Below are 21683 nucleotides of genomic sequence, written 5' to 3' on the forward strand. Positions count from 1 at the left end.
TTCCAGCTCTGAGAGATCAAGCTTTTCTAAGTAATCATATTCAGTCTTCTTCAATATATAGTGTCTTTATTTTGTTTTTTGAAATTGAATGGAAACTAGAGAACAGAATGATCCCCTTGAAGCTTCAACGATGCGAATCTGATTTTTGAAACTTCGAATGCATCGATATATCCGATGCACTCGATGCATCGGATATATCCGATGCATCGATGCACTCTAATTACATTTTATATTCTAATTACCACATGTTGATTTAATTTTCACCAATACGACGATATTCGATTTTTGTTAATTTACTTTTTAAAATAATTATCAATACTCGTGGCCTTCTGTTCAAGAATAATCTTCGAAGTTTCAAGAACATTCTGCTATGTAATTACTACCTCTTAATTTAATTCTCTATTAATTACTATCGATTATAAATTTTACAGGAGTAGTTCCAACTTCTTCTCCCGACGTTATTTTTACAAACTGACCGCGCATGAAAAATTGCAACCACGATAAATGGCTACACGAATTATCTCTGAAGCGGGAGGCTGAACACGATAACGCGTCCCATTTTGTACTTTGAGCAACACGAGAAAACGTCGTGCAAGTTTACACCATGCCGAATAGATCGGACATTTTTTACCAAATATTGCACAAGTGTCTAGAATCCCATCTGCCCTGTGAATCGCTCAACCATTATCTCCTATTATCTGCCAGAATTTTTTTTATCGTTGGTCGTGCTAGCGATATATTGCCGTCTCGAACGAAACTTTCGTAACGATCAGACCGCTGTTTCTCGATATAGTATTTTCCCCGAGTATCAGAATCTCGAATGTCAGAAAAACGTTCAACACGAATTTATAAAGTCATTTAGCCCAAAATGGATCAAACGAAGTAAGAAGCGTATATTTACACTGAATCATTAACTTTACAAACGAGAACCGTTGAAACTTAGAATATCAGCATCAGTGGTGTCTCAAATAATTACGTACCCTTAATTAGTAGCTTGAAATTATCAAATTTAGAAATCAGTGTCGTTGAAATTTAGAATATTAACGTTAGCGGTGCTCAAAATAAATATATCTCGATTTTTTAATTTAGGCCACGGTCGTGCGCAATTCGATTTTGTCGACTTTATCGATGACGAGTGATCGCTAAAAACTAGGAACATAAAAAAGAAGAGAATCGATTTTCGTAAAATTCCAATTATGATCTATAATCGTCCTAATATGGTCAGGAGATTCTGTTTTCGTCTTTCCCCCTTTTTACGATTCCTATGTAGGGGAAGGTTGGAGAGGACAGCATTTCTATTCAGGTTGAGTGTTTGAATCAAGAAGGTTTAGTTGGTATCTCGGTGATGTTCAAGTTTTTCGGGCTTGTGATCCTTTTCTTGCACAATTGGGAATTCTTTTGTGTCCAGAGTATGAGCTTCCGCTGATGTACAAGTTTCTGGTGCTGGCGTTAATTCGCAAGGTATTTGAGATGGCGGCAACTCGCAGGATTCTGGCACTGGCGGTAATTCGCAAGATTCTAGTGCTGACGGCAATTCGCAAGATTCTGGAACTGGCGGTAATTCGCAAGATTTGGGGGTTGGCGTTGATTCGCAAGATTCTCGGTTTGGCGGTAATCCGCAAGATTCTGGCTGTAATTCGCACGAGTCTGCCGTTGAGAGCAATTCGCAAGATTTTTGCACTGGTAGTAATTCGCGAGATTCTGGCATTGGTGACAATTCGCGAGGTTCTGGCGCTGGTGGTAATTCGCGAGATTCTGACGCTGGCGGTAATTCGCAAGATTCTTGCCCTGATGGTATTTCGCGAAATTTTGGCGCTGGCGGTGATTCGCGAAATTTTGGCGCTGGCGGTAATTCGCAAGATTCTTGCGCTGGCGGTAATTCGCAAGATTCTTGCGCTGGCGGTAATTCGCACGATTCTTGCGCTGGCGGTAATTCGCACGATTCTTGCGCTGGCGGTAATTCGCAAGATTCTTGCGTTGGCGGTAATTCGCATGATTCTTGCGCTGGCGGTAATTCGCACGATTCTTGCGCTGGCGGTAATTCGCAAGATTCTTGCGCTGGCGGTAATTCGCAAGATTCTTGCACTGGCGCTAATTCGCATGATTCTTGCGCTGGCGGTAATTCGCAAGATTCTTGCGCTGGCGGTAATTCGCATGATTCTTGAGCTGGCGGTAATTCGCACGATTCTTGCGCTAGCGGTAATTCGCAAGATTCTTGAGCTGGCGGTAATTCGCAAGATTCTTGCGCTGGCGGTAATTCGCATGATTCTTGCGTTGGCGGTAATTCGCAAGATTCTTGCGTTGGCGCTAATTCGCAAGATTCTTGCGCTGGCGGTAATTCGCAAGATTCTTGCACTGGCGCTAATTCGCACGATTCTTGCGCTGGCGGTAATTCGCACGATTCTTGCGCTGGCGGTAATTCGCAAGATTCTTGCGCTGGCGGTAATTCGCAAGATTCTTGCGTTGGCGGTAATTCGCAAGATTCTTGCGCTGGCGCTAATTCGCACGATTCTTGCGCTGGCGGTAATTCGCACGATTCTTGCGCTGGCGGTAATTCGCAAGATTCTTGAGCTGGCGGTAATTCGCAAGATTCTTGCGCTGGCGGTAATTCGCAAGATTCTTGAGCTGGCGGTGATTCGCAAGATTCTTGCGCTGGCGGTAATTCGCAAGATTCTGGCGCTGGCGGTAATTCGCAAGATTCTGGCGCTGGCGGTAATTCGCAAGATTCTGGCGCTGGCGGTAATTCGCAAGATTCTTGCGCTGGCGGTAATTCGCAAGATTCTTGCGCTGGCGGTAATTCGCAAGATTCTTGCGCTAGCGGTAATTCGCAAGATTCTGGCGCTGGCGGTAATTCGCAAGATTCTGGCGCTGGCGGTAATTCGCAAGATTCTGGCGCTGGCGGTAATTCGCAAGATTCTGGCGCTGGCGGTAATTCGCAAGATTCTGGCACTGGCGGTAATTCGCAAGATTCTGGCACTGGCGGTAATTCGCAAGATTCTGGCACTGGCGGTAATTCGCAAGATTCTGGCACTGGCGGTAATTCGCAAGATTCTGGCACTGGCGGTAATTCGCAAGATTCTGGCGCTGGCGGTAATTCGCAAGATTCTGGCGCTGGCGGTAATTCGCAAGTTGCTGGCTCGTTTTGGCTTCTCATGAACATTTCATCGGTTTCTTGCGGTGACGAGATCTGGTCTGAAAGAATTATAGTTTCGATATTGGTTAGCATTATTGATATAAAGTAGTTGATAAATAGCAACAGTAATAATTAGTCTTTAAACTATGGACGTGTATGCAAATTTATATTTTTATGAATGAGATTGAAGGAATGGAAGGATTGAATGTTAATGGATATTTGTTTCACCTTTAAAGTACTTCGATCACGAAGATATTGAACAAAATTAAATACGTACCTATTGGTAATTGCTCCGACGTAGACGTTACTTCATGATCGATAAACTGTTTACACGTACAGATCGGCTTTCGGCGTTCGGATACTAAAAAAATAAAAATTCATTGATAAATTTTTCATTGAAATTATTCACCAAATAATTGTCGACATATTTCAATGAGACTGAAAATGACAAAGCAAATGGCACTTAACTTGTTAAGTGGGATTTCTTGGAATTTCTTCTTTAAATACGAACAGAGAAATACTCTTAGGAGAAGCTACTTAATATAAGCTGCAACTACTTGTGAATTGATACGCTATGAATACACATATCGAATATATGTTCTTTGCATATATTCTGTATATACGATGTTTTAGGACTTTTCGATCGAATTTCAAAGATCGATTCTTTTCTAAAATTTCATAAAAATGTCAAGATAAAATAATTCGTGAAACGCACGAATAAAAATCTGGCCAAAAAATCCGAAAACACTATGTACGTTTCCTATAAAATTGTTAGTAGGATAAGGCTGTCGAAAAATGGTTCACGAGACACTTCACATTTAACATTGTTTCTATGAAACCATCTTTATTCTAATCAATGATCATTGGTTGAATTAGTCAGATTGGAAATTCCCTGCCTCGTAGCATCGGCTGGAAGAGTGGTTCACCGGAATAATCGGCTCGATGGACAGTGATTGTTTCGGTGAACTACTCGGATAGCCGATGGCCGTGTAAAAGACGGTGTCGCAGTCCTCGTCGAATTCCTTTGCCGACGAATACACGGACTCACCCGAACTGTCCACGCCGTATTTATCGCCATCCAGGGTGTCCTCCAATTTCTCCAAATTCGGCATCTGCAATTTTGAATGGAAATATACTGCGTAAAGTGATAAATTACATAGAATATAAAACGACGCTTATAAAATAATTATAAAGTAATATAGATAGAAAATAGAGGGAAGCCTATTTTTCTTTTTTTCATAGGAAATAAAAAATTAATCTACCGTCGCTTAAACAAAATTAATATTTTACTGATAGAAAAAAATCGATATTCTTTTGGTCGAAACACTACATAAATTTATCTGTCAACGATCAAGTCATAACTCTCTAACGTGGTGTCATCGTCAGTCAACGTGTTAACGTGAGTTTACGAGATTTTTAAATAGGTATTTTCATCGAATTATTCGTGTATTTCTACCTAGGTATTTTAATAGAATTATTCAAATCTTCTTCAAATATGTATTTCAATCGAATTATTTGAAATTTTATTTAATTACGTATATTCGACTTTACTGCAACATTATTTCAATCTAAATACGACAATAAATTCTTCAACACACATTGATTATTGTCTACAATTATTATCCGATTACTACATACAACAGACTGTGTCTTGAAACGATACGATGAATTCCTAAGTGTTCTACTGCGAACTGTTTCATATCCACATTAAACACAAAATACAGAACGCAAGACTACTACTTATATTGATTTTACCACTGTCTCCGAAGATGTTAGCATAGCCACGTTTTGGAGAAATTCATTAGCTTCCTTCTGAATATCCCTCAACTCCGTTAAAGACACATCTTTGTCCGCTTCGTCGCTGCTCACCGAGCTGGATGCTGTGTTGATCCCTGTGCTACACGTGGCAAGCTAAAAAACCAAACCACAAATTTTCCTACAAAAAATTGTAAATTAAAATAATCACGAACATATAATAATCTTGTCTCAATTTTTCAAAACATCAGGTCACCTTTTTCATAAGCTTAAAAACTAAAGAAACAGCAGTAGGTAAGACGATTTTCTACGTTTCTAAATATATTCTCAGAGATGTGAATTTGCATAAAAATCCACAGTTTACGTCATTATTAATCGCTTTACTAGTACAAAGGTATAAACTTATTATATTACACTTGACTTGTGAAATATTCTTTTTCTAGACTCGACCTCGTCAAACTTGACTACGTTGAACAAGGCATTAAGCTTAAAAGAATATATGTAACCATGAAAAGTTCATCCGTGACGGTCAGTGTGTTTGATTTTTAATTACACAGATCGAATACTCACGTTAAAATCTAAATCGTCTGCGCTATCTTCCATGGCCAATCTTCCAAGTTTCACTTCCAACGTTTCGCCATCCGACCCGTCGATATTCTCTTCATCCGAACTGATCTGAGAAAATTTGCGCTTCGCTTCATGCTGTATCGGACTGTCGACAGATTCTGTGGTTGATTTTTCGTCCGGCGTTGTCACCTTCGATCATTTCGTACATTTATAAATAATAATAATTATGAATAACATAGGGAATGTATCGCTTAAAAGTAATGAATATTTTATATTAAGCATACAATTACATAGGTATCCAATCATATAATTGTACGAGACATAACTGAAAATAAAAGAAAATAAAATGATAAAATAACTATAGACATCGATGACAATACTCACGAAATAATTACGAACACGAATTAGAATAATAATAAAACAAACAAACGCTACATGAACCATAAAACCTTCGTGATATTATCTCAAACTATTCTGTTACACTCGTTTAAAATAAAATTTGCTCAAGTCCAGGAACAATTTATTCAAAGGATAAATCTTACTTACCGGTTCAAGATCCGTATGACTTATGCGAATTTTCGTTGGTGGTGGCGAAGGCAACGATTTGGACGTATCCAAACAAGACAAAGTCGACAAAGTCAATCTGATGGATCTGATTAAGGCCTTCTTGGCCTCGATCATCGTCAATCTCTTGTCCTACATCCATCACCGAGACTATTATCGTACTAATTTTAATTATGTGTCTAAAAACTAACCGAGCTTGAAGAAGGATGTCTACTCTTACAGTAATTAAAATCGATTACTATTGATAAACCATTCCATAACACAAACAAACTTCCTACAAGCTTTTAAAATACACGCATAAACGTTTCTATTTATACTACAAACATAGGAAAATCGATATGCAAACAGATAAGTACCTATACAAGAAAACGTGCAACGAGGTTGACAGTACGTCGATTTACCTTGCTACTCGGACTACGCCGCATTGATCTCGCTATCTTCAAGTTCAGCGCTCTTAATCGTCTGCGACTCCTTTGCACAAATCTTACCTGTAAACAAATATTTCGCAGATCTATCAAGAAACATTTTACGCTTTCGTGATCCTTTACGCGGACTCCAATTTTTTTGATCGTAATTCAAAAATTGAAACCTCGACAAATTCCTGTCACCCGCTAAATATTATAGTTGATACTCTATATTCGATGTTTTATATATTTTCGCACATTACGCGCATTCTGTGTATTTATGAACGTTTAAACGGCAAACGATAATGTCGCCAAAGCGATTATAAATTTGACTAAAAATTCTTTGAGAATTATATCACTACATACCATTGTAATCGGTTGGATTTGTGGATAGCCGAAAATATAAGCACCAACGTTAATTGTACATCTGATGATTCGAAGGATCAGTAATCCTGGCAGGAATATTAACCACGGTAGCGGTCTGACAAGTTTCATCTTCCCGAATACTTTACCTTTGTCCTCTGTTTTATAATACGAAACAATATAAATTAGTCCATCCAATATTGTCGATACAAATTGTCAAATCGTTTGAAGTTATGGTAATGCATAAAGAAATAAATTTGTAATATCTTTGGTTATAATAGTAAAGTAGATTAGAGTAGTTGGTAAAATAATTCAAACATACCATCTTCAATTTCCTGAGCTGGTAAGCTCCATTGTGCAGACTTTTCGACATTCCAGAGAAACGAGTCGACCATTTTGAACAATGTTTGGCCTACGACAGTTTGTGACGTGGCGATAAACACCGATCCTAACCATCCTTTAATACCTTCTGGCGTCTTGGGTATGTCCTGAAGAAGATTTCAAAAGAAGTTAGTTTCTTTATTATCCTGTTTAACTTAATCGCTTTTTACATCAACTTTCAATACTCACAGAGGTCGTAGTTACTTCATTCTCCATGATTAAATTTGATCTAAAAATGATGGCAAATTCTGGATAATCAATTACCAAACAAACTATAGTACACGTATTTATAATGTATGTTCGAATAATACAGGGTGGTTGGTAACTGGCGGTAGAAGCGGAAAGGGGGTGATTCTACGCGAAAAAAGAAGTCAAAAATATAGAATAAAAATTTTTCCATCGAGACAACGATCTACAGTGAGATCCGTTATAACGAGACGCGATAAAGTGGACGCGTACCGAGCGAAAATTCAAAGTCGATTTTCTCGAAAACAAAGCCTCGAACGAAAAATTTTTATTCTATATTTTCGACTTCTTTTTTCGCGTAGAATCACCCCCTTTCCGCTTAGTTACCAACCACCCTGTATAATACATACACAATAATAGAATAGAAGTTAGTTAAATATTTGTTAATTAATTCGAATTTTCCTATTAAGAAATAATTTTAGATACGGAACACACGTTAACGGTAGCATAAATTTCAATTAGATATCTTTTATGTAAATCTTCGCGGATAACCTGAAATGTTGAAGTCTTAAATGGAATAATTTCGATATAAATTATTACGAATATAAAGATAGAGAGTTTAGTTTATTTTATATTTAAAAATGATTATTTGAATTGTTTTATTTCGATGGAAATGACGTTATTTATAAATTTATGTAACAGACTAGAAGTTCATACGTCGATTCAAGTATTACTATGCATCGATAATTATAACATTTATCGTTAGATAACATTTTTACGTATTAACTTTTAATTCTCAAGAGAAGAAAAATCGAGGCGCTGCGCCATTCCTATTCAGCATCCCGCTGTTCCCTCGTTACTTATATATCTTAACACTTAGCCAACGATTAAGTATGCCATTAAGTGATGTTAGCGATTAAAAAAAAAAAAGTTATCCAGATATAAATTTTCCAATCTTTTACCAACTTATTTCACTGGTTTTAGATAATTTTATTCGATTGACTAATTCGTTAGATATAATAATAATTCCTGATTTCAATTAATAAGACAAACCTAGATAACGAATCTGCAAAGTTTTACGTAAGATCGAAGATTCAGCTATCTTGTAGCAATCGTTATTCCCGACATATTAAAGAAAATAAAAAAATACATATTTAATCTGAAAATTGAGCAGCTTAGTTAACATTTGAATTAGAATCGCTCCCTTACAACGAATATGAAAAATAAATGTCAAATATGAAAAATAAATTACTTTACAATTAACAAAATAATAAATAAAAATTGTTACGAGATATATTCAGTTTTCTATTATGAAAGACATTACATTTACTTGAGTATTCTCGCCTCACATGTTACTCAAACAACTTCACCCAATTGCAAACGTTTAACAAGCCATACTTTGATTAAACATTTGCTTCCATTGACGACATACTTATATTAACGAAAGAACGGCAAACGATTTGCGAAAACATTACTTAATCAAACGAATCCACGATATTTTTTTTTTTCTCGCCTGATATTTGATACTTGACTCATTCTAAAAGATCATCCAATAATGAATGATCATTTTTGGCGGTGAATAATCAGAAAGTTCGTATAGTGGGGAACACGTGATAACAATATTATTCGTAATTCAAGTTCTTTTTATAAAACCGGTATAAATAGTATCCACGTAATTTGTTCAGATTATCCTACGTAAATTGGCATAAAATCGTAAAACAACCACAATAATTATACGACATCGCGTCGATTGCTCCGTTGGCAGGAAATTAGCGAAATAAACGGCGAATATTTAACGAAGGATAACGCAAAATCTCGAGGTTATCGTATAAAACGTTCATTCACAACGCAAAATGTTCCAGAAATGTTGCCACCCACTAGTTTTGTATTCTATCTGGTACGAAACGATTGAAAATTTTATACCGAAATCGGTATCTTGTATTTCTATTATTCATTATATTAGGTTTCCTGACGTTTGAAAGACATATTTTTGTAAGATATCTTTTCTTCTAGAAATCAGAGAAATAACGTTTAACGAGAGATATACGTTATTCATATATCGTATTTACATGTTTGACATCTTATACTTATGCAATTTATCGCATCTTTATTTTATTCCTTTACTATAGTTTACACACAGCAATAAACTCTCGGAAGCGATAAAATTCACTATCTCGGTAACTGACAGGTGTAAAATTTGTAAAAAAAATATATATATACACGGTAATAATTTAACTAATAACCTAAGAACTATGACGAAGAATGTTAAAATCTTGATTTTTTTAACCAACAACACGCGTATCGTATATTTACAATGCCAACATTTAAATTAAGGCAACATAAATTAAGCACAATTCCTACAAAATTATCGTCATTCTATCGACACTTACAGTCGTAAACAAAACAACTTGGAAATAAAAAAAGGAGCGTAATATTGCTGTGAAATTATCGTCGAATAATCGACGCTTAACGAACGAAGTGGCACTAAAAACATTAGCATAATGTTAACGTGCAGTTGTTCGTGCAATAGACGTTGACTGCGTTGTACTAGCATTGCGGAGCAATAATAGAGCCATTACTCTCGCTGAGTAAAGCTTCCGTGATAGAAACACGTTCGCCTATGACACGAACCTAATAACATTTTCCACTTTGTTCCTGGCGAGAAGGGTTTTTACCGTTGGTTGGTGGGTTCACGTGAATAAAACTCATTTCCATTAAACCGTAATGAAACGGTAATAAATAAACAATAAGAAATGCAACGGTGATAATTCGCTATCAGCAAGGCATGACCCCGTCCTATCGCTTAGTGAGAGCAGAAACACCCATGAGCGTCGAATGTCCCTGATGAAAAACGCGACGATCGTCGGTATCAAATAAAAAGAGAATCTTTTGCTAATTTTTGTTTTTCAATCATAGAACAAGCGTCTATGTGACTTTTATTTATACAACGAATTTTTCTTATTAATTTTCATAGTGGAATATAGTTTTGGAACGAGTGTAAACCTTAACTAATTAAATTGAATGCTAGATGTTAATAGTTGTTAAAATAAATTGGTAAAACGCAAAACAGACATCGATAAAACGCTATAGTACAGTGACATGTAGATAAGATAAGCTTCGAAGTAACTTGGAGACTAGATTTAACGGGATGCAGGTACAAAATCTCATAATGTTATAGGTGTTACGAAGCACATAACGTTAACTGATTAAGGACTAATCGATAGCTGGAAATAAAGATAATTTACGGGTCGTCTTGCCGAGGTACGAGAAAGAAAGTATTAGGATAATAAATCGAAACACATGAAAGAAATGTTCGTGTTTCCAAAATGATGCCATACCATCGTAAACGCTTGGATTTAGCTTGTATAATATTACAATGTCAAAATATAGAATTCAACAGTGTAGATTGATTTAACAAAATTGCCAAAAATAAGTAATAAATCAAAATAAGTTTGAATTTTATTAATTGAATCCTTCGCGTTGTCATTCGTAATTACGATATTTAAAAAACGAAATTCAACAACGTACGTAAATTGATTGGAAAAAATGGGAATAAAATGTTGCGTTAATGTTAGTTCTTAACGAGTCAACGTAATATGATCGTCGTTGGAATTCAAAGCTTCCAAGGAAATTCACATCCGCCTTTTAACCACCATTCAAGGTTGATTCGCTTTCTGTTCGAATTTCATGAAATCGATACATTATCACGGACAGTGGCTCGAAATTTTTCTTGTCGAGGCCGTAACAGCAGCAAATAAACAATAAAGGAAAGTAACGATAATTTTGCTATCGAGAAGGCATGACCCGTCGTTATCCATCACTGAACGCTGAAACTCCCATAACGAAACGCGCAAACGTGAAATAAAAATGAACAGAAACGTCGTGAAAAATATAGTATACGATACACGTTACGAGTATACGTTGGCAAATGTACGTAATTACTTTTTATATTACTGATAAAAAAAAAAGCAGAAAAAGGCGAGCTGCTTCGGGGAAAAAATACGATATCGACCTTGGATTTATTGTTATTGGATAATTTTTATTATTCAATAGATAATATATAAAATATTATACATTACACAGGGTGATTGGTAACTGGTGGTACAAGCGGAAAGGGGGTGATTCTACGCGAAAAAAGAAGTCGAAATTATAGAATAAAAATTTTTCGTTCGAGACTTTGTTTTCGAGAAAATCGACTTTGAATTTTCGCTCGGTACGCGTGCACCTTATCGCGTCTCGTTTTAACGGATCTCACTGTAGATCGTTGTCTCGATGGAAAAATTTAAAAAAAGAAAAAAAAATTTTTATTCTATATTTTGGACTTCTTTTTTCGCGTAGAATCACCCCCTTTCCGCTTATACCACCAGTTACCAACCACCCTGTGTATTAAATAACATAAACAATATATAATAATAGTAATAATATTTCTCCAGAATTTTAAGTATCTTATAATAATTTCTAATTATCTTCAAAATATTGTATTTATGTATATGTGTATTGATTTTGTGGACACAACCACGAGCCAACTCCCTTTTCAGAACAAAAAGGCTAGAAAATAAAGTTATCTATCGATATAATATCAATAACAATAAATATTATGAAATAATATCTTTCTTACAAATAAAAATCTTTATTACTAGAGTCTTTCTGTCAAATGATAATCTTTGTTAATAATAAAACAATGTTAAAGCACCAAAATTATTTACGGTTGCAATACTGAAATTAAAAACGAAATAATAATCTCTGTCAATAAATAATATGTTTTCTTCTGCTTAGAAAAGTTTTTACTAAGAAACACAGACTTTCTGGCAAATTATAATTTTTAGTAATAAATATAGTCCTTTCAGTAAATAGATGTAGATCTATTCCTGATGCAATACGTTTCTATCGCGTTCTATCTATTTTTGATTGCTTCGCCGTTTATTTTACAAGAATTTAATAAGATAAAATAAAATGCAACGTATGTCAATCAGTTGCTAATTATAATAGTGTAATTAGAAGCAATCAAGGTCATGTAAACATGTACATAAATATAAACATAATTCGATTCCAGATAAATTTCATTCTTCTGACAGTCTTTATGCTTCAAAATTTATCATCGTTATTTCTGTAAGCAACCAATAAATAATTTTCAAGCAATTGTTCCATTTATATGCATTTAAACACATTCCAAGACTTACAACGATACCTGTATTTATGCTACTTGCACGTATCATAAAATCAAGTTTAACGTTATCATTAGCTCCTCGATTAAATTTCGACTATTTTTAAATATACTTGAAAGATTTATTAAATAGATACACTAAAATCAGACATATTATACGCAAAGAATGTTAACGAGACTCACCTAGACACGTTGATACACGTTGCTCACGACCAACTACTACAAAAGAACCTTAGAAGAAGCTCGTTTTTCTGTTGTTTAGGTCGTCGAGGGCAGAATAAATCGAACGGTTAGCAAATCTATCCAAACTCTTTGAATTTGAATCGTTCCACGAAGTATTCTGTAGTCGAGCATCTACCGTTCCATTTTCGAAATGAGATTCAAATTCGTAAAATCTGATTATAATTCAAGGCTCGATATTCTCATAGAATATATGTTTCGTTGTTAATGACGATAAACATAGAGGGAGCCCTTCTTGGCTCAAATAAAAGATTTGTTGGTAAGGTTGACATATAAGAGGAAACAACGATATAACGATGTAAATGGGAAAAAGAAAAAAAGTGTTGTCATGGTATATTTATAAATAATAGAAATGTTAATAATTAAATCTACGGTGAGTAACGTTGAAACTTATAGAATGAAGAAGATCGATATCGAAATCCCCCAAATTCATTCACATTTCTAGCAAATTCTGACAAATTCTACTAAAACGAATTATTCCGAAAGCAGCTCGCAATCTTACTCGTAAAGCAACGGTTGAAATTAGTTCGTCTTAATGCATCGAAACAAAATACGTGATATATCAACAACAAGCCCAACTAAACAAACTCGATAGCTAATCAAACTGATGAAGTGAATAAACTGTTCTCAACCAATCGGATGAAACCAAAAACGTAAGAAAGGAAAGGTAAGGAAAACGGAGATACAATCAAAAATTACTTCCAAACGGAGCACGAAAGAATACCTCCGCCTTCCGACAAATGAATCAATCACGTCGAGCTTTATATCCTATTCGATTCAAACCAATCTAATCGAACATCAAATACCATCAAACGTTCATGGTAACCTCTTAAACGCGAGTCGAAAGGCAATCGACTCGCGACTGGCGCGAAAACCGCGAACCGCATAAAAATCAGATTACGTGACCTTGTTTCTCTTCCCGTCGCGAGCAACCGTGAGAAAAATTCACCAATCGTGAGAGAAACAAACAAAACTTAAAACACCAAAACGAAGAAGCATCATCTTCGTCGTTTTTGTTTCGTTGTTCTCCTTCGTTCCATTCTCACCTAAGTATATTTAGAGATGGCGTTGATCGAACGCCGGATACCGGCTGGGTTCCTCTTGAGGAACTTCCTTCGCCTTTCCGCGCCACCAGGCGATTCCTTATGGTCGGTCTTCGTAGTCAGCACGACGTAAAACGCGACACACGCGATCGAAGTCTATGCAAACGGTTCACTCGAACAACTGGTGATGGAGGATCGTCGCTCGGCGAATCTTTGGCCGCTACCGTATCTCCGTAGTTTCTTCGTGATCACGCACGTTCAGCAACGCCAGAGGATCGGTTCTTCTCGATCATTGCTCCGTGGATTTGAGCGGCAGAAACGAGGCAACTTCGTTTCGTTCTTGATACTATGATGCAATATGGATGAATGGAAATAAAATTGTTATTGTTGTTGTTGTGTTGAATTATTGTTTGGTGGATTTTGTTGAGGGGAGTTTGTGATTTGATGGTGTTGTGCAGTGAGCTACAGAAGTATTCGTAGTTTTATAATTATCGAATTCACGATGTTTCGTTTAATCTCTCTTGAAATATTATAAGGAACTGCTATTTTTCAATAAGTGATACGTTAATGAAAACCTTAATTATATTCGTAGATATGTATTCTCATTGATGGGCATTAGTGTATATATCGTTGAAGAATATCAATCGTATGAATTCAATAATTGCGAGGGTACGAATACTTCTGCGACTCACTGAATAACATGTACCTATTTCTTTTTAAATGATATTTTTCTGCGTGGCATATGGCAAAGAAGTAAAATAAAAAATGAATCAGAGAAATATGATTTACAAACTATTATGGAATAAATTTATTATATGATGCAGGTTTTTCTAAAAAATCTTGCAGATTACACAGCTTCATTCTGAATAATTTAGAGAAAAAGATAATTAAAGATATTTTTCATTTTATTTATTAGCACAATTGAAACAGTCGTTGCAACCGCAATTTGCTAGCAAAATTGCAATTCTCATTTATTATATGGCATTTTAAAATTTGTACATATGGATTACACATTAATTTATTTTTTCACGATGGATGAAATTAAAAAAAAATTACCATTTCGAACATAGAGATAAAAAGTTATGTCAAAAAACTTATCGACGTATTCGTAATTCTTAATTCTTTTACGCGTAGTTCGTTATCTACCTTATAAAATACTCCCATTTCTCCTGATACGCTAAAATTTTAATGGTATAGATATTATTGATAAAATCAGACTTATAAGGGCACAAGAAAAATTGAAATACTAACAAATGAAGCAGCATGATTAACTGCAATAAATTAAAAACACTTAGATCTATGATATACATATATATATACTACAGCAACAATACGACAATGTAGAATTTGAAACATCACAAATTGACCCAAATAAATTCTCAATATATGTGATGTCAAATATTTTTAAAAAAGCAATATATGACACATATTATATTGTAAATGATAAACAATCGAAAAGTAGTATCAAGAAATATTTTTTAAATATTTTCTACTTTAATATGAAATCTTAATATGTGAAAATTTCAATCCTCATACTCAAAGATTAAAAAAAAGGAAACCATGCAATGTTGAATCCTATTAAACGTTTATTACCTCACCATTAAAATTTCAAATTTTGAAGCACATTCTCGCAATGGCTCGCTATATACGCACACATAGAGCAATAAACCTTAGCGCAAGTTAAAGTGCGTCGTGTATCTTTCGTCTTTTTTTATAATCGTTACACTTAATTAACACGAGCATTATTATCCTAATAGAAACGATAGTAACAATGATCGACGCGTATCTTAAGATTTATATTCGATTAATTCTTAAGAGAAAACTAAAATATGTTGAATGCATAATTTGTCGTTTCTGTACGATGGATTTTGAACCTGACGACTTCAAAAGACATACGTATTACCCAGCCATACCATGGCACGTAGCAAATTATTCGCATAGTTTTCGCTTACGTGCTTGATTTTCCCTTTCACTCGTTTCCTCTCACTCAATCCCTTTCTGACTATATAATTTTACAAATTTTCTTCATTAGCTTTTCTTTTTAATTCCTGTTTTTTTTTTACTTGTGTTTTATCTTTTTATTTTTTCTCTCAGAAGCCAAGCGTTTCCTCGTACTTGCAACGTAATTCGTTTATCAATTATGTCGTACTGCTCGGAGATACACTTTGCGTTTGCTCTCTAATAATTCGAGTATTTCCTCTGTAATCTCAAGTTTATCGCTGGTTTTTAAGGCCATTCTCGTTCTGAAAGACGGATCGTGGAGATGCGAAGACGATTGTCGTCTTACTCGCGTGAAATAAATATTTCTGCAAAACCAGACAGTCAATCCAATTTCCAAATCGAACGATCGTTCGCATCTCCAAAATTCAATTAGCTGGAAACAGAAGTGAATATCATCGTCGTTTTTACTTGTAATCATACTATTTCTCAAGAAACATGTGTTATTCGTGTTTCGTTCAGTTTTCTTTTTCTTTTTTTTTTTTTTTTTTTAGATTTTAGATCGCAATCGTATCTATGAGTTTATAAATTATACAATGATAGCATAAACTATGATCTTCCATTAATTAAAAAAAAAAAAAAAAAACAAGAAAGAAAGAAAAGAAAAAACGAAAGGTGTGTATAAAATTTGGGGAATTCAATTTAATGCGTTTCAAGAATCAGTTTCGACATATTATATCATATATCGTATTTCACATCTATGATCGGTGAAAAATTAATGGTTTCAATTGTTAACAAATAATCGATTGTATCATACGCATTGTGTCGCAATTGCACAAGGTAAACAGGTTTGAAACAGTTACGCTATAGATTATGCGCTCATAAAATACGGTTTTCAAAGAACTACAACAATGTACGAAAAGGACAAACCGACGAGATTTCACCTATTTATCGATAAAAACAGTAGTGCATTTACAAACAAAAACACTCACACGTTATTGAACATAGTTAACATAAAATTACTGTATAACAAACTGGATTCAGATAGTCGTCGAGTATCTGCATCCAAAAATATTTTTCCCTTATTTTCTTTTTTTTTCCTCTTCATATTTTGAGACTTATCGATGTTCAAAGCTCTACCGTTATTTTTATTACGATAAAGAACTATGACAATATATGAACTGCTAATTCTGTTTTTTCTTTTCTTTGACCCTTAATAATTACTTGTCGTAGAGTACAAGTTATTCAAGTGCATTTATTTAATGTACTTTCCTACCCTAATTATACGTGCAAATCTTTTAATGAACTCTCGGTGAAAACGTTTGTAACGAAAATGAAAAGGCGGAAATGCTTAAATAGCTATACAAAGTAGCTTATCAATTATGCGAAGGGTACTGATACTGGCTCACAAATAGATAATAAACTGAAACGCACTTGGACAATTTGCTGTCGTACTTTTTATAATGATTGTACAAAAAAAAGTGAAGTTAATATTCTTCTTCGTCATCTGGCGCAAGACCGTCTCCTTCCAGTTCTTCTGGTGGTGCAAACCCTTCCTGCATAATCAAAGAAATAGCAACAACGTAACATAATGTAATTTTATAACATGATATCAGTTATATGTATATGTGTCATTGAAGTATGAAGTATACCTCTGTTGCATAAAGGACTTCTAAGATTTTCTGTACTATTGGGGGAGGATCTCCGTTATCACAATCTTGGCACATAACTTCGATATCACGTAATTTCCCAAAGTAGAAATCTCTTTCTTTCTCCAGCCCATCCAACGACATTTTTAATTCCATCAACTACGAGAAATTATTATAAATAGTATTATGATTATAAATAATAATATATAATATATATAATAGAAGTATATTAAATATTATATAATATATGAATTATAATATTTATGGTTTGCCGCATACCTGGGCACTAAGTTCTTCAACTTTTCCAGATTCGACACGATTTCCCACGCCTGTTTTCGCTTGCGGACGATGAGCCGGAGCTTTGTTAACTAGATGCGAAAATTGATACATTATTTTTTAAGTCACTTGTCGTTTTTATTCATAATAATCTCTACAGATGCAATATGACATTCATCGTATTTACAAAGATATTATGAATCACAAGAGAATTATATACACTTAATAACAAATCTACTTTAATATTAAAATAATACTGTGTGGATGTCCTTACAACAAGCAGTGTAACTATACTAAATATAAATAATAGAAGCATAATCTATACAGTGAACTGTACAATAAAACAAGATAAAGAGCATGCATTAAGACGATTATTCACAGTATTTATGATTAGCAAATAAATAAAGCAATATCTACATGATTTCTTAAACAGTTAAATGAAGGATGGACAACCAAAATTATAAATCTTCCCTTTTTTTTTTTTTTTATTAAATTTAAACTACTTCTTAAACTACTCCCAAGAAACGTCAGAATTCTAAAACAAGTTTGTTGGGTAAGATACCCTTTTTTAAACCCTCCAAAACCTAAAGAAATAAAAGAAACGAGCATAAAAATATTGAAGACAAAAAAAAAATAATTACTAGACTTGACGTTAGCTGTAGGTACAGGAGGCGAAGGATCCTCACCTGAAGCGAAATATTTTTCTCATGTTATTAGGACACACAAGCCCATTGTCTTTTCATGTTTGCAATTTGTATTATGAAAATATTCGTATACAAAAAATAAGTAAATATTTGACTATATATCGTATCTTTTGGCAATTATATATATTTTTTAATTGTTATTTTCAATTAAGCAAAACCAGGCCATGTTGATTGTAAATTAGAAGGGAATCAATATGTTAATTTTCTCATTATTCTTAAAAATAAATTATTTTTGGCAAATGTTCGCGTTATTTTTAACAACGCAACTTCAAATGATATAAAAGAAAAAAGTTGTGAAATAATGTACCAATACGAGCGGCCGGTTTAGTCGAATTTACATCACGTGGTGTGGTGCGTTTTGCATTAGTGCCATGCGGTGCATTATTTCCACCACTACCCATGGCTTCTCCTCCTCTCATAGCAAGTGCATCGTATGGCTCTGTTCTGGAGTAGTTTGCATCGAAAAATTTCTTGAACCATTGTAAAAATTCAAAGTTGTCTTGGAACCTGCCTTTCACCAGTTTATCAATTGGAACAATCTGCAAATGATTGCAAAAAGCATGTGGAACAAAATAATAAATTAACAAAAAAATTAACATAAGAAAAATGTTTTGACGATATTAATAATTTCTATATATGAAAACTTAAAACATGAAATAAAAAAGTTAAAATAACAAAATATAATAAAATAAATAAGGGGAATACAAGGATTATTAGAACTTTATTTTTAAACTGTAAATTTATCAATAGAAAGACCAGATATTAAATTATATATAAAATTAAAAATTATATGTTATATTTAACAGATTTTAATCAAATTATAAATTGTGTATCACTTGTTATACATCAACAGAGATTGTGTTCCCTAGATACAGTATGAAGATTAAAGAAAGTCCAGTCTATTCTATTCTCCTAAGACAATCTGTTACCCCCCACTTGAGTGTATTTATAGACTGTTAAAAATAACAGTCATGATACCATTCTACTACTGTAGTAAATAACTGTCTTAGAAATTTTATTCATATGTTGATGATCATGAATAACAAGCTACTCATAATTAAAGCATGTGCAATATCTTACTATTGTAAAACTAAATATAATGGAGAAATAGATATCTGCTTACATATAAAATGGATAAATAATAAAAAGATATTGTGCTACAAAATAATTTCAATCCATTTAACTGTACACTTGCATGTGATTAAAACTGCAAAAGCAAATGGTGCCTTCAACTATACTTTATAAATGCAATTACATATAATCGTAATAAAATTTGATGTAGCATTTAATTAGACAATTTTTTAAATAATATAGGTAAAAATATATGACATGCAAAAAGCAATACTATTAAATTGACACCATATTGCTGTACCCTGTTGACGAGGGGCAATGTTACGTTGCTGCGTATGCTTTTGTTGCATTTGCATCTGCTTTGATTGAGGTGGTAAAGGTACCAGTTGAGGATTTGACAAATTATGGGTTCCATCAACACCAGAACCCAATGGTGTACAACCACGAGCTTCATAAGCATCGTAATCACGGCCATCATAATTTGCATCAAAGAACTTCTTGAACCATTGTAGAAATTCAAAATTATCTTGAAAGCGGCCTTTTACCAATTTGTCCACTGGTATTACCTGAACCATTTTCATAACAATTGAATTATAGTTTTATGTTTATTGACACTTTGTACAACACTTTTCAATGAAGCAACATAATTCCATGTATTGTCAGAATATCTTGTTTCATTACTTCAGCTTACCTTGACACTAGTGTCTTATTTCATTATCTATATTAAACTATTATATTTTCTAAGTTTCCTAACAAGTAAAATCTTATAATTATAAATAATGCTTTTTGTTTTGATATTATTATTGTCAATCCCACATTTTCTGATCAAAATTAATGTCACACAGAATACTAAATGTTAAAACATTTCAACTTTTGAATCTTAAAAGAATTCTCAAAAACATTAAAAATCTTTTACTTAAGATTCTCATTACATAAACTTCATATAACTTTGTATTACTTACCTTATCTACATTCATCTTTTTGAAACCACCTTGCAAAATTTTGAAATTCTGTATGTATTCATGCTCGAGGTTAGTCTTGAACTTGACCCTCTTCAATGGAACGCTTCCAGGGAAAAGCATATCCATGAATTGACAATAAACAGCTCCAGTACATAACTCTTCGATCTTGGTAAACGATGACTGCAGACAGTCATTTACCCATGCCAACATATCATGTCGACTCAGGTTTTCAGTTGTCACATTTGTTGCATAAACATTAACAGCCATATTGGTACTCTTCTTTTAACGGTAACTAAAACATAACGATTCAACAGATAGGGAAAAAACATGAAACAGATTGTAAGTTAGCGAAACTGTACATTATCATTATACTGATACAATGCAGAACAGATATAATACATAAAGAAAGAATCAAGTTCTAAAAGCCCAGTGGCGAACACAGTGATCTAATATAACAAATTCATTAGACGATCGAAAAACGATCACTGATATTATTTATACGATTGATCTCGAAGCAGACTTAAAAGGAATAACATTCCATTCACTTTTTTGGCTCGAAACACTGACCGTCGACATATTCGGGGCTCTTTCTTCGACATGCCACGACTTTGTGCTATGCATATTTTTGCAAGATGTAACAGTAGCAACCGATTCAAAGCATAGAAATGTAATTAAATTTTAATATCTTTATCCTTTTTTCGACCATTAAGATGCTGGAATGGTATAATAACTTACCAAGTATCGCGGAAACACCGTAACACCAATCGGGAGTGGTTCTCCGCACGTAGATGACAAATGTATACTAGATCGTTCAAACGCGCACACGACTGAAACTTCTAACGGTTCCTTCGGCAACGATTGGATGATGCACGTGTACTGCACTGAATTTCATCCGAAAAATAAGCACGATTATCACGGTGATCCTTCTTTTGCGCTTTTTACTGTACGTATTTATTTTTACCGCGTATCCGATTCAGCTATTCCGTCGAATCGACCGCGTAGCAACAAAAATTTCATGCGTGTGTCAATGGAAATTAACAAACGAATATAACCGCGATCCAGAGATTTCAGTCGCCGGCAGGCGAGTTCGTTGCTCCGAGATACGTTCAAAATCGAAGAATTCACGATATCCGTTAACAGAGAGTAGATAAAACGTTTAATCCTGACTCACAAGGTGTGTGCCATATCGCGAAGCTAATCTTTGCAACTCGCCAATCATAGCGGTCTTCTTGGACAAAAGCGTTGAGCGGGCAATTATCATGAATTTTGCTATCGTTCGATCA

At 34.3% G+C, this 21683-nt stretch overlaps 2 protein-coding genes across 7 annotated transcripts; both read right to left on the reverse strand.

Moving 5' to 3' along the window:
• Positions 1-703: 703 nt before the first annotated feature.
• Positions 704-14147, reverse strand: LOC117234159 (histone-lysine N-methyltransferase 2D-like). Of its 3 annotated transcripts, none has more exons than XM_033495093.1 (11): positions 13804-14147; positions 7357-7396; positions 7109-7274; positions 6790-6944; positions 6421-6507; positions 6002-6151; positions 5459-5644; positions 4889-5044; positions 4182-4245; positions 3411-3494; positions 704-3192 (listed from the first exon to the last, which is right to left on the reverse strand). In XM_033495093.1, exons 2-11 carry the CDS (start codon positions 7381-7383, stop codon positions 1328-1330), a joined length of 2940 nt encoding a protein of 979 aa, XP_033350984.1. In that variant the 5' UTR covers positions 7384-7396; positions 13804-14147; the 3' UTR covers positions 704-1327. The 3 variants fall into 3 exon arrangements, with proteins under 3 accessions (XP_033350984.1, XP_033350985.1, XP_033350986.1); XM_033495094.1 differs by lacking the exon at positions 13804-14147 and adding an exon at positions 12701-13077; XM_033495095.1 differs by lacking the exon at positions 6002-6151.
• A 1219-nt stretch (positions 14148-15366) lies between these two features.
• On the reverse strand, positions 15367-21608 carry LOC117234163 (microtubule-associated protein RP/EB family member 1). 4 transcript variants are annotated; one of them, XM_033495105.1, is made up of 7 exons: positions 21136-21608; positions 20401-20692; positions 18675-18906; positions 18305-18349; positions 17667-17755; positions 17391-17546; positions 15367-17294 (listed from the first exon to the last, which is right to left on the reverse strand). In XM_033495105.1, the coding sequence occupies exons 2-7, from the start codon at positions 20665-20667 to the stop codon at positions 17226-17228; spliced, it is 858 nt and encodes a 285-aa protein (XP_033350996.1). In that variant the 5' UTR covers positions 20668-20692; positions 21136-21608; the 3' UTR covers positions 15367-17225. The 4 variants fall into 4 exon arrangements, with proteins under 4 accessions (XP_033350996.1, XP_033350997.1, XP_033350998.1 ...); XM_033495106.1 differs by having other exon boundaries at positions 20968-21143; XM_033495107.1 differs by lacking the exons at positions 18305-18349; positions 18675-18906 and adding an exon at positions 19740-20004 and having other exon boundaries at positions 21136-21607.
• Positions 21609-21683: the final 75 nt, after the last annotated feature.

This window comes from Bombus vosnesenskii, unplaced genomic scaffold (assembly GCF_011952255.1).
Source record: "Bombus vosnesenskii isolate JDL3184/JDL3185 unplaced genomic scaffold, Bvos_JDL3184-5_v1.1 scf7180000013302, whole genome shotgun sequence".
Lineage (NCBI taxonomy): Eukaryota > Metazoa > Arthropoda > Insecta > Hymenoptera > Apidae > Bombus > Bombus vosnesenskii.